The sequence below is a fragment of the Ictidomys tridecemlineatus genome, chromosome 1, assembly GCF_052094955.1.
Source record: "Ictidomys tridecemlineatus isolate mIctTri1 chromosome 1, mIctTri1.hap1, whole genome shotgun sequence".
NCBI lineage: Eukaryota > Metazoa > Chordata > Mammalia > Rodentia > Sciuridae > Ictidomys > Ictidomys tridecemlineatus.
The window spans coordinates 121,891,865-121,905,759 of record NC_135477.1 but is presented as its reverse complement, the minus strand read 5'-3'; the positions used below and the strand labels follow the sequence as shown (position 1 = coordinate 121,905,759).

Below are 13,895 nucleotides of genomic sequence, written 5' to 3'. Positions count from 1 at the left end.
GAGGTCTCCATGTGTAAAAATGGAAGAGCTCTTTCCCTTTCTGGGAAAACAGAAACACCAAAACAACAGGAGAGGCAGGAGTTTTCAGTCTAGGTCCATATTTGTTGTCATTCAGAAAGCAGACTAGATTAACAAACCTCATGCTTCACTCTCCTGGGAGTAGGTAAAGCATTCAGTAGAAATGGGACAGAATTCTGCCCTGCTTCTATATTTTTACATATGTCTCCCTCCTCCCAAACTCGGTTTTCTAAAATAAATGAAACCTAGATCTCAGAGGATTTTGTGGATTTTTTAAAAATCAAATGAAGTCTGCCTTCTGATCTTAGTACCATACACCTTGTGGAGGCTGGAAAACCAATTATCAAATAATTGTGGTCTAGATGCAAAAAGGAAAAGTAAATGTGTGAAATAACTAGAGGAGAGTATATAGAGAAGAAAAATAATTAAGTACCAGAATGTGTCAGTAGGAAAGGTGAAAGCTAAGAGGTCTTGAGGCTGAAATTACCAACAAGCTCTTGCTGTCTTTTTGTTTCCTGTAGTTTCTGCTGAAAACTTGCAAAAGAACCTAGATCAGATGAAGAAACAGATTTCTGATGTGGAACGTGATGTTCAGAATTTTCCAGCTGCCACAGATGAAAAAGATAAGTTTGTTGAAAAAATGACTATATCCTTTCCTGAAAGAAAAAAGTTGCTTCCTAGGAAGGGGGTGGGGGGGACCACTTGGGGACAACAGGATAAATGTGGCTACATTCAATTTTTCTTAAAAACAATATTTTTCCAGCCTGGCATGGTGGTGCATGGTTGTAGTTCCAGAGTCTCAGGAGGCGGAGGCAGGAGGACCACAAGTTCTCAGGCCCAGCACAGTGATGCATGCCTGTAATCCCAGTGGCTTGGGAGGCTGAGTCAAAAGGATCACGGGTTCAAAGCCAGCCTCGGCAACAGTGAGGCACTAAGCAACTCAGTGAGATCCTGTCTCTAAAAAAAAATACAAAATAGGGCTGGGGATGTGGCTCAGTGATTGAGTGCCTCTGAGTTCGATCCCCAGTACCAAAAAAAAAAAAAAGAAAGAAAAGAAAAGCCAGCCTCAGCAACTTAGCAAAACACTCAAAATAAAAAGGGTTAGGGATGTGGCTCAGTGGTTAATCACCGCTGGGTTCAAAAATTTTTTTTTGGTTAAGTACATAGCTCTTGAAGTATTTTTATTGTGGAACTGAAAGCAAACCATTGCTACAGAACTTCTTTCTGATTTTCACCTCATGAATTTATTTTAAACAAATCTCTGTTGCATTGGTTTTTGTGCTTAATATTTGCTGTGTTTCCACGTAGTATATGCAAAACAGTCTCTTTTTAAATTATCACCTCCTATTCTCTAGGTGTACTGAAGTTTATGATTTCTTCTGTTTGGATATTTAGTTGTTTCTGTTTTTTCGGTGTCATAAACAGTGCTGTGTTGAACATCCTTATGCATGCCAGTATGCATCTTCTAGTAATTATCTGGGCTAGAGGAGTGAGTCTGCTTATTGGTCTTGATCCTTTACTCCTTGGCTGCACAGCTTTGTAAAGGATGCACAGGAACAATATAACAAGCTGCGGATGATGCACTCTAACATGGAGACCCTCTATAAGGAGCTAGGCGACTATTTCATCTTTGACCCCAAAAAGTTGTCTGTGGAAGAATTCTTCATGGATCTGCACAACTTCAGAAATATGTTTGTGGTGAGCAAGGACTACATGCTGACTTTACACAGGTTTCATATTGGTTGGTGGTGAGTATACATATGTTTGAATCCCCCTTTCCTGCAGCAAGCAGTAAAGGAGAACCAAAAACGACGGGAGACAGAAGAAAAGATGCGACGAGCAAAACTAGCCAAAGAGAAGGCAGAGAAAGAGCGGCTAGAGAAACAGCAGAAGAGAGAGCAACTCATAGACATGAATGCAGGTAAGAAGCACGGAAGGGCTGATGGATTGAGAGAACAACATTTAGTATGTTTCTCTATCTAGAATCTAGAGGCAGATGAGAATAGTTTAGGTCTGAGCTTAACTTACAGCAAATGATTTTGGTAACCTTCTTCCTCCTAGTTCCTGATGCTAAACTTTAAACCCAGTTCAGTTATGTGTACATTCCAGTTCTCTTTGTGAAAATCTCTTGCCTCTCCTTTGCTGGTTCTTGCATTATGTTTCATCTCCCCAGGGATTTTAGTATTGCTGTTACACATACTCATTCCTTCTGCTCAGCCAAAGCTTCCTCTGGCTTGTTCTCATTCCCTACACTTAATCTTGTTTTTTTTTTTTTTCCCCAAAATATTTTCCTAAGTCTCCCTACACTTTTCTAATTGTGGCTGTCCTCCCTTTCTGCTTATTTTACTAAGTATTGTGTTGCTATGATATCATAAATGGATTGAACTTCTGGAAGGGGGCGGGAATCTGGCTACCCTTTTCTTTCTGCAGCAGAATCTCTATTTCACGACCAGAACCATGTCTTTGTTGAAACATATGGTCTCAATTACTGGCCCTCTGTTTCCTGTCTCTGCTTCTTTCCTGCCGTGGATTCCCTACTCCCATCCCCCATGGGCAGCAGAAATACAGCATATGTTGTTCATGGCACTAAGCTGAACCTGAGGGCCATGAGCATTCTGGAAATGAAGTGGTCCTCAGGTCTGCCAAGTCTGAAGAATCCGAGTGCTTTACTAAGCACAGGCGATAAAGCCTACTCTTAGAGATTTTCCTTTATATTTTTCTGGAAAGCAATTCCCTTATCCTTACCTCGGAGAGAGATATATATATATATATATATATATATATATATATATATATATGCCACAAACTGCTCCAGTAAATGCTATTATAGGCCACCTGAGTATTCTTCACCTTTTTTCCCATTCTCCCTGAACCTCCAAGGTTTTTCCTCCTAGGAACTGGTTAGGACAAAATGGGGGAAGGTTGAGTCCAGGTGACAGGATGAGAGTTGCTCTGGACCAACAGGTGGCGTAGTGGACCTTGCCCTGTTTCTAGAACCTGGGTCAAACAAATGAGGTTAGAATGTAGGTCATCTGCACTGCTGATGTTCAGACAGCAGATGGCGCTGGGAGCAGTGAGCCCTAGTCTTGGAGCTGGCAGCCAACCCCACTCCTTGGGATTTCAGTTTTAGATTTCACTATCCTGAGCTGTTGCCATGGAAACCGAGCCTGGCTGGAACAAGGATTCTACATTAACTCTTTGTTTTCCAGCCAATCCACTCCTCTTAGATGCAGGGCTGGCTTCAGGAAGAAATAGCCACTGGAGGCAGTACTTAAATGAAATATGCTCTTGATCAGTGGTCTCTCTTCATTTAGTCTTGCTTTGAGACCTGAACCAGTCTCTCTGTGAGATGAGATGTTTGTATAAATTGGAGTGAAACACTTTAGGGTAGTGCTGGGGTGATATAATTGTCTATTAATTTCACTATTGCTGTCTCTGTACTTACCCTGCTCTTGAAGTTAGGCAATTTGATAATTCTGTGTGCTAGTCCTGATTAGGTGGGGAGAATGGCACTGCAGGGAAATATTCCAGGGTTTGCAATGAATAAATAGCAGGCAATGAAATCTTTTGTTTTGCCATTTTTAAACAGACTCAAGTAAACACAGGCCTGTGAGTGTTGAGGTGGAGCCTTTCTTGTCTGTTGTGAACTTTTAGCCACTAGAAAAGAGGGGATTCCAAGCAATAGCCAAAAATATGCATTTCATGTGGAACTTGTCATTTGCCATGTTGCTCTGGCTGAAGAGTTTTACAACTGTATCTTTGTTCATGACAGAGGGTGATGAGACAGGTGTGATGGATAGTCTTCTAGAAGCCCTGCAATCAGGTGCAGCATTCCGTCGGAAGAGAGGACCCCGTCAGGGTAAGTAAACAAAATGGAACCCATCCTGAAGCGGGTGAAGCCTTTATGTTCAGGGTCCTGCTAGTCTTGGGCTAAAGAGCAGATGTGGTGCTGTATAAGTTTAGGAATTTCCCAACATCCCAGCATTGAGAGTGGATTATCTAGTGCTCTTCCTCCCACATTAGAAATACTGATATCAGAGAGATAGCAAATCAATTACATTTGACTATTCTTGCATTTCTCCCATTCTTGAAGCAGAAATTTGGAACAAGGGCACCATGCTTCAGGACACAGGGATTTGAGTGAGAATTTGTGAATATGAAAAATAATTGACCCTATGGGCTGGGTTATAGCTAAATTGAAGAGTGTTTGCCTAGCATGTGCAAGGCCATGGGTTTAGTTCCCAGCACTGCAAAAAAAAAAAAAAAAATTTTTTTTTTTTTACCTAAATACAAAACTACATTTGACATGGATTAAAATATAAAGAAAAAAATAACTCACACTTCACAAGAAGAAGACAGAAAAAGAACTAATATAGGAAGTATAATATCCTAGAGTGGGAAAGTGAGGCATCATTGTCCTCATTTGTAAGACTATAGAGGACTACCCAACTAAAAGATTACCTTGTGTCTAGGAACTGCCTTTTCCTTGGGTGCAGTTAGAGTCTGCTATCCTTGCCCTCCCCACATTCATGCAACCTCCTCTCACATGTAAAAGATTTAAATTAGACTGAACCAGATCCTATAAAAAGAATATATTATAGAGATGAAAGGACAAGTGATTCAGTCATTAGTCTGGTGAAGGAATAATGAATAGGTTTCCAGTGAGGGTCACTGAATAACTAAGAAACTTTTTTTAGTGTGTGGTGCCCAGGGCCTCATGCATGCTAGGCAAATGCTCTACCACTGAGTTATACCCCCACTCCCAAGAGACTAGTTCAAAAGAAAGTATGGCCAAAGCTGCCCCTCATGTGAGGTTGATCTGCACCTTTATGTCTAGTGAAGTCCCTCTGGGGCTAGGAGTGATGATTTCTTTGTCAGGTTGAAAAAGAATCAGAGTTACAGAAAATGCGTCATCAAAGATTTGTACTTCTGAGGGATGAAAGGTGTGTTCTCTGTTCACTGGTCTACTTTGTAGGCCCATTTGATAGGAGCTGCACTTTTTTCTTTTTTCTTTTCTTTTTTTTTTTTTTTTTTGTTATAGGTGGACACAGTGTCTTTATTTTACTTTATGTGGTACTGAGGATTGAATCCAGCACCTCATGCATGCTAGGAGAGTGCTCTACCTCTGAGCCCCAGCCCCAGGAGCTTCACTTTTTTACAAAGAGTTATGTGGCTAACTTTGGCCAGTGCTTAGCTATTAATATGCTGATGTCTGTAGGCCTATAGTACCTGTCACAGCCTGAAAAAATGACATAAGGATCAAGGGTACAGAACATACCAGCCCACATAAAGTCATTTTCCTGGCCTGAATGTCTTAGATTACTATGAGTTTTATATGTGATAGCCGGCTGCCTGTTTCTACCCAGACTGGAAGGGAAATTCTCTTGGATGGCTCTTCTGTATGACTTTAAAACCTTCCCTAAACAGAAGTGTCATTAGTTACATCTTATCCATTTTATGGCATTCTCTGAGTAAAGCTTCTCTAACTGGGAGGAAAAATAGATATGAAGGGCTTAGAACTCTGGGCTTCTAAGAACATTTAGTTTTGTGAATAGGCATTTGGGTAGAGAGTACAGCTGGTAGTGGGGCTGGGGATGTGGCTCAAGTGGTAGCGCGCTCGCCTGGCATGCGTGCGGCCCGGGTTCGATCCTCAGCACCACATACAGACAAAGATGCTGTGTCTGCCAAATACTGAAAAATAAATATTAAAGTTCTGTCTCTCTCTCCCTCTTTCTCACTCTCTCTCACTCTTTCTTAAAAAAAAAAAAAAAAGAGAGAGTACAGCTGGTAGTACTTTTGTACAAGACCATTCCTACCACTGTATAAGGTGATATGACTGTACATTAAGCATTAGGCCTAATAGAAATACCTTGCTTCTCATTTACATGTCTTCCTCAACCCTCTCAGCCAAGTGCCTGTCTGTATCAGATTTTGTTGGGGAATTCCCTTTTAAAGGTCTTCCTGTAGAACTATACTAGAATCCCAGATGCTTCCTATACACAAGCAGCCAGACATCAGTGGCTTCCCTCTGCTGAGGAGGTCCCATTCTCTACTTCTTTCCAAGTGGGAAGTTGGGACTCAACAGGCAGAGGAAGCAGAGACTTTGTCAGAACCTAACATTTCAGCAGAGGACCTGAATTAGTCAAAGTACTATCTCCCAGAGAAAGAGGGAATAGGAGACTTATGCTAGGAGTGAAATTGCTAAGAGCCAAAAACCAAAAAAAAAAAAAAAACAGCACTGTCAAGCATATCTGCATCAGAGTCCTTTCCCAGTAAGGCAGCTGTCCCTATTCAAAGACACTGGCCTTTTCCCTAGAATTTAAAGGAATGTTGAATTCTTCCGGTCTCTAGAGACATGATGAAGTGTCCAGAATACAAAGACCCATTGAGGAGTTGGGAGAGGAGAGTTACTATCATAGGACTGGTTCATTAAAAGCAACATGTAAACTGCTATGATCTGCAGGGTGTGGGAGAACAATGGCTTGAGTGTCAAGGGGAAGAATCCATGTGATTGTATTACAGCTACTATTTTAGGCTCATGATTGAGTCAGCTTTTGGCCTCTTAATGACTCAAGTTTATTTCCACAGCTGAATTGTAGTCTCTTATTCACAGACCATTTGCTCACTGAGATGTAAGTCAAGGGAAGAAACAAATTCATTTCTCTCTCCCTTTTATTCCCTCTCCCATTTCCCAGCTTCCCTACAGGCTTCACCTATACCAATAGAACCTTAGTGCTGGGAAAATTCTGAAGAGTCTTCATGGTTATTATCTAACCTGCTCATAGGTGAAAGGAATTAGGGCCCAGATATGCATAGCTATCTAAAGATAGAGCCCACCTAGATCCATAGCTCACTTTTGTGATTCCAAGTCCAGGGCTGTTTCCACTAAGCCTGCATGAATGGACAGGAGATGACCATGACCCCTCGGTATGGGCTAGAAATGCTATTTCAAATGGTCTCTAGCAAGAAGAGTTCTGGATATGATGAGATTTCTTCAGGAGCTTTTCTGATGACTGCCTGACTAGAGAAGGTTGGTAAGAGTGTTCCTGAACCACCACTATTCTTTCCCATCTTTTGTAAAAATAGGACAGGAAGTATAATTAGAGTTTTAGACAGTAATGAGTTATTTAGGATGGTAATGGTTGCTCCATCTGTCCTAGTTTCCTCTTCCCTAAGGAAGCTTATTAACAAGAGCACTTCCTCTTTAGTAGTAGTTTTGAGCCTATGTTTTATAAAGGTCTTTTTCCAAGTCATTAGCACTTTTCTAGTTCAGCTATACTTCTAGTGCCATATGGTTAATTTTGCTGATGTTTTTATCCTAGTTCACCCCTAACTTCTAGGAATCCAACCTAAGAAAGCTTTGACAAGTATCTTAAGATTATTCCTTTGCCCCACAGTCTGCAAGACCATTCTCTTATGAGTTAATCATCCTGCCACATCCCATCAAGTCAAAATGGTGACCTGGTTCTGTGGCTACTTTTTAGCCTTTTTTAAAAATATTTATTTTTTAGTTTGAAGTGGACACAATATCTTTGTTTTACATTTATATGGTGCTGAGGATTTAACTCGGTCCTCAAGCATGCTAGGCAAGCACTCTACCACTGAGCCACAACCCCAGCCTTACCTTTCAGTCTTAACAAGTACTTAAGTTTGGAAAAGAAGGGGAGAGGGCTGGGCTTGTGGCTCAGAGCACTCACCTAGTACATGCCAGGTGCTGGGTTTGATCCTCAGCACCATATAAAAATAAATAAATAAAATAAAGGTATTGTGTCCAACTCAACTATATTAAAAAAAAAAAAGGAGAGAGGTCATTTTTTCTTGATTGTTCTAACTACTTAGTATAATGGTGGCAGTGGAAACAGAATGCCTAGGTTCTGTTGATTCTGTTGCCAGTTTCAACAAGAGCTTTCCCATTTCCAACCTCAAAATTTAAAAGGAAAATTTGCTCTTCTCCCTACCCACCATCTGTTCCTGGTTCTTATAAAATACATTAGAAATTCCCAGAGTCTAGAAAAATCCTAAAACACTGTTATTAGGTACAAGTGTCGTCTTAGTTTAAAGGAAGAAGCCAATTAAAGCAGCAGCTTCAGACTTGCCACACTGGAACTCTAACTTTGTGTGGCACAGGACAGGTATCCCCAAAAGCCAGTGTTCTTTTTCCCAGGTTCTAGAAGCAGAAATTATTTCAACTCACAAACCAGACATACACTGAAGTCACACTGGGCCTATACTGGAGAGAGAGAGAAACACACACATAGTTGCAGTACTGCTAGAGATTGAATTCAAAGAGCAATATAGCGATCTCAGACCATCACCTTTCTGGACATGAGAAGTGGGATCCTAGAGAAGCGAGTACTTCAGGTAAGAATGAAAACTAAGCCAGTCTGAGGAAGATTTTCCTGAGGAGGAGAGACTGAGCAGGAAAGTGAGAGAAGCATGCACAGAATAGAGCCATAGAATCAAGTGGGCTCCTTTTACTCACTTGTCAGATGTTAACACAACAGTTTGTATTCATAATTCAAGTGAGTGCTTGGTAAAACCTCCAGAGTTTAGGTCTCATATCTCTGATCTGCAACAAGATAAGCCCTTATGGCTATCAGTCAGGGGCTTTACTATTCTTTCTCCTCTTGGTAGATGACCCCTTATGTTCCTGGGAGGAGGAGGAGGAGGAGGACCTATAAGTTGGTAATCTGTGGGCATGCTGTGTGCTACCTGCCTGACCTGTGGGTAGCCTCTGCAGGCAGGAAAACGGTGGCTCTAGGTCATGGCTCTGCAGTGAGGCTGACACGCTTCAACACAGTGAAGACTTTGGGCTCTCTGATTTCATTTGGCTTCTGTCTACCTAAAGCTTTTTGCTGCTCCAGAGGAGGCATTTGTTCCCTGGCTCCTCTGAACTGTTCTTCCTGCTCATTTCCACAGCTGTGCCAGTCTTGCAGCTCTCATTTAGGAGCACTCAGCCTTTTCATCCACTCCTGCTTCTTTAAGGCTTAGGCACTGCTTTCTCTACTCTACTTTCCTGGGTCCCCAGAAAGTCGTATTCTTTATTTTTTCCCCCTTAATTTAATTGAGCTATAATTCACATAACTAAAATTCGCCTTCACCGGATTTTAATATAATCACAAGGTTTTAAAATTATCACTGCTGGGCTGGGGATGTGGCTCAAGCGGTAGCGCGCTCGCCTGACATGCGTGCGACCCGGGTTCGATCCTCAGCACCACATACAAAGATATTGTGTCAGCCGAAAATTAAAAAATATTTTTTTTTTATTTTTAATATTTATCACTGCTAATTCCAGAACGTGTTCTTCATCATCTCCAAAAAATCCTATACCCATTAACAGTCATTTTTTATTAATACATAAAAATTACATGTATTTAGGGGGTATCTGGATGTTTTGATACATGTAGACATACTATGTAATGTTCACGTCAGGTTAAATAGTGATCTCAAACATTATAAAATGTTTATAATGTTTATCATCTCTTTATTCTGATTCTCCCCATCCTATCCCTTGGCAAACACTAATCCACTTTCCATGTTTTGGATTTGCATGGACTAGACAGTTCATAGGAATGGATTGATATATATGGCCTTTTGTATCTGGCTTCTTTCACCTTAAGCTAGCTAAGCTACTTTATGTATGTGCAGTCTCTGTGTGCTTCTTCTAGGGCATGGGAAGAAGCAAAACATCATGAGATGGACATAATACCAAGGAGCTGCCTTCCTGTTGAGGATGCTGAGGTCATAAGTCAAATAACAAATATTAGAGTCTTGGGTACAGGTCCCAAACGTTGACAGAATCACATTGATTGACTGGTTCTTCTGGGATGACAACTGGAACTTCATAATCCTTTAGGCAGAGATTTCTTTATAGGGGTCCCATCTTGGCCATCCTTGATCCCAGCCCTATCTTTTCTCACATGCCTTTGATCCCTCCCCTACCAGCATACACACTCATATTCTTTACCTGTCTTGTAGGGCCCTTGAAGAGGTGGGAAAGAGCCAGGCATTTGGATTGGTTATTGGAGAAACACATGGGAGTATGGTATATGTGTGATGCCACTTAATGGCTGCTACTGTTTTTTGTAAGAGCCCCCCAGCAGCCTTCAGCAGACTGCCTCCTATGAGGAACAGCCCTCCTGGGGCTGACTGTAATGTATTTTTGCCTAGGAGCTTTCTGTGGACTGCCAATAAAATAATAATGATAATAATAATAATACTCTATACCAAGCTTTAGCCTCTTTAATTTCAACAACCCTGAGAAAATAAACTTTGAGTACATTATCTCTCTTTAAGTATGACATGCCAATACTTAAACCCAGTTCCTTCCCTTTAGCCCTATTCAAACCTTAGTACTGTTATCACACAAGGAAGAAAGCAACGGTAAGGTACACACTCTCTTATATTTTTGCCACCCAAAAATATATCCCATAGGCTGGATCTCTGCCCCTCCTTCTTCAAAGTAATGGTCTTTGTGAACCAGAAAAGGCAACCATATTTGCATGGCTTCTGGCTGAATGTCTACTATAGAATGTGAAAGAGATTCAAAACAAGGCCTTCCATAGACAGCATCTCTCATATCTTCTCTTGCAGCCAACAGGAAGGCTGGGTGTGCAGTCACATCTCTGCTAGCTTCAGAGCTGACCAAGGATGATGCCATGACTGCAGTTCCTATCAAGGTGCCCAAGACCAGCGAAGGAGTCCCCACAATCCTTGAGGAAGCCAAGGAGTTGGTTGGTCGTGCAAGTTAAACTGGGTCCCTGGGCCATGGCAGCTCCTAAATGGAGCCTGGATTGTCCCGCCCTGCAGCATGTGCCTAAAGGGTCTAGGGGATATTCCTCTGGGGCAACCACTTCCACTACCCTGACCCCAACTTTCTCTGGCCTGCTGCTCTCTGAACATCACATACATCTTCAGCTGCCTGGAGACCAGAGGAAAGGGTCATGTGGAAGAGGCCTGAGACCAACTCAGCCAGCCCTGGCTATTGTATTACCAAAGCAGGGGACCCATTTGCTGCCTTAACCCTGTTTCCTCTGTTACTCAAGAGGGCCTTGTCTTAGACAAAGCGCAGCCTGCTTTCTCAGCCCAACTTTCTATTGGGTATGTTCGTAGGTCAGACTTGCTGAATTTGTGCTTTTCTTTTGTGGTTTCTCTGGCCCTGAGAACAGCATGGAGCTTATGAACCTCTGGGCTAGATCCTTCCCTTCATTGCTGTCACCTATGCTCTTCTCTTCCCTTCCTAGCTGTTGTTATTTATTATTAGTGCTATGGCATTGGGAGCTGCTTCTAAGAAGGCCGGAGCAAATCCCACCCTTACCCATCTTCCTGGAAAAGGCTTCCCAAAATAAAAAGGATCTGTACCACTCTACTTGTTCCACTGTGGTCCAGGCCTGAGCCTGTGGACAGGTAGCTATGGCATAGTAACTGTACCGGGTCCATCCCCCAGCCCATTGCCATGCCTTTTGCCTTTGCCTCCCTAGACCCTCTGTATCAGCCTCCAGGATACTGAGCCAGGGTGCCCCCCCCCCCAATCATTCCTTCTGCAGAGTTTTGATGCATCTCATTTGGAGTATGGGCTATAGTGTGACCATCCCAACACCTCACCCCTATCTCCAAGGAAATGGGAGGTGGAGCCTCCTGGCTGAGAAATTGTTTTGCAAAGGATCTATTTTTGTACGAAAAAAATTTTTTAAAGAAAAATAACTTCCTTCCCCTGTCCCCTCCATAATGTAATAAGGTTTGATGGTAGGTTCAGAGTTCTAGGGCTCTCCTTACAGGCCACAATCCTGAACATGCCCCTGGACCTTGGCCTCAGTTCTCAAGCCTTTTGGACTTTGAGACTTAGGTAGAACTCCCACCACCACCACCACCACCACCCTGCAGCACTTCTGGGGCAGGAGGAGCTTCTGGTTGGGCTGGGCCAGGCCCAAGAATAATAGGAGCTCTGAGGTTACAGTTTTTATGAATTTAATAGATTATCAAGCCAAATGTACAAATGCTAACTGGGCACTGGGAATCTGGCACAGGGGTTGCTTGCACATACACCCTGTGCTCCCTTCTGAACAGTGGGCAGACCAAACTATTTGGTGGCCCCAACCTCAGGAAGCTCAGATTCTCTGGCTTAGGGTGACACTTCTGTCTCCCTTGTGCCACTTTGAGCCCATCCCAGCTAGGGAGAGAGAATGGTACTTTTAGAGATTGGCCCAGAATTATAGTTAGAGAGCGGGGAGCTAAGGAAATTTGAGGGGGCTTTGTGGCCAGGAAGGAGGGTTTTGGTTGTGTGTCCAGCTTGTGTCCAAAGGGGCAAAGGCAACTCTTCTGGGCTATTTCAGGGAAGACTGGTGCAGGGGTCCTGTTGCTTCCCTGAGTCACCTTCTTCCTCTTGCTGGCTGACATCTAGGGTTTTGATTTGACCCTTTCTTTTTTAATCTACTTTTGCTAAGATGAATTTAATAAGAAAAATTTTTTAAAAAGAGAGGAGTATACAAAATGCAAACCTGTTCCCTTGCCTCTTGGGCTTCTGGGATGTCATCACCTCCAGTTTGATGGGTTTGTTTCCAACTGTTAATAAAGCATTGAAACAACATCGCCTTTCAGCCTCCTTTGTGAATTTCTAAGCTATTTTTCTTTTCAGTCCAGGCTCCTCTATTCTTCTGTCAAGGTGCCCAAGAACAGTGGACTGCCAAGAAAAAAAAAATAATACTCTCTCCAAGCTTTAGCCTATTTAATTCCAACAACCCTATCATAAGAAAATAAACTTTGAGTAGTTTATCTCTCTTTAAGTATGACACGACAACACTTAAACCCAGTTCACAACCCTGGTTGACAAGTCAGTCAGAAAGCTAAAGGTGCCAGACACTATGCTTGAACACAGGGCTAGAAATGATTAGCACATGATGTTTTCTGCCCAGCCAGAGCTCACCTCAGGGCCATTTACTTTCCATAAAAAATTAAGGAGGTAATGCAGGGGTTGGGACTCAGTGGTAGAGAGCACTTGCCTAGTACTGGTGAGGCACTGAGTTGGATCCTCAGCACCACCTAAAATTAAAGAGATTGTGTCCCTAACTAAAAATAAATAAATAAAAATAATGAGGTGACTTAAGCCTCCTGGCTGTTCCACATTGCTGCAGTGTGGCTTGGACACCTTTGCTTGAACTGACTTCCAACTCCCCACTTCCCCATGCCTCCGATGTCACACAATTTCACAGCAGGACCTGTGCCTCTGTGCTGAGCAAATCCTCTTAACTCCCATTTTTCCCATTCCCAACATCTGCTTTTTTGGTGACCACATTCAAGAGTAGAGAGACTTAGGGTGGGCTGGAAACCAGGAGCCTGCCCAAGCAGAGGCAGACCAAAACTGAACAGGTTGGGTGGCCCCAACCTCAGGAAGCCTTTGCTTGATAATGTACTCAAGCTACAGATGACTTGCAACTCAGAGCCACACTTGCTGGAGTACTTCAGAGACCCCCCACAAAGAAACCTTACCAGGGAGGAGCAGGCCTGAGACAGGGAGGGGCCTGGAGAGGACCACAAACCATGTTGGGCAGCCCCTCGAACTAGAAATAAAAACCTTTTAAATAGCCCCAAGGCTGGGCAGTTGCCTCCCCTACATGGCCAAGGTGTAGAGGTGGGCAGCTGGCTTCCTCCCTTCCCCTCCCCAAGAGGCCACGTGTTTCTGGCTCAGAGCTTTAAATTCCCACATGCCAATTAGGGGACCAACCACAGCTGCTCTCGTGCTCTGCCTGTCTGCTGCCCTGCCTGGAATAGAACCCAGGCGCCCGGCACCCCGCCCCTTTGCAGCCTGGCTCTGAGAAACAAAACACTTATCCTATCTCAACAGTGCACGCCACCCTTCCTCCCACGCAAGAAAGTTGCCC

At 43.0% G+C, this 13,895-nt stretch overlaps 1 protein-coding gene across 4 annotated transcripts in view; it reads left to right on the top strand.

The window, feature by feature from the left end:
- The window catches only part of Diaph1 (diaphanous related formin 1), a 96,905-nt gene extending 84,301 nt beyond the window's left edge, over window positions 1–12,604 (top strand). For 3 of the 4 annotated variants that reach the window (XM_078046736.1, XM_078046725.1, XM_078046730.1), the window contains one exon: window positions 540–1,661. In XM_078046736.1, coding sequence (XP_077902862.1) covers window positions 540–880 — 341 coding nt within the window. In that variant the 3' untranslated portion in view covers window positions 881–1,661. Of the gene's footprint in view, window positions 1–539; window positions 1,717–1,803; window positions 1,940–3,790; window positions 3,878–10,611 lie in introns of those variants that run through there. The other variant, XM_078046740.1, reaches the window with a different exon arrangement.
- Window positions 12,605–13,895: the final 1,291 nt, after the last annotated feature.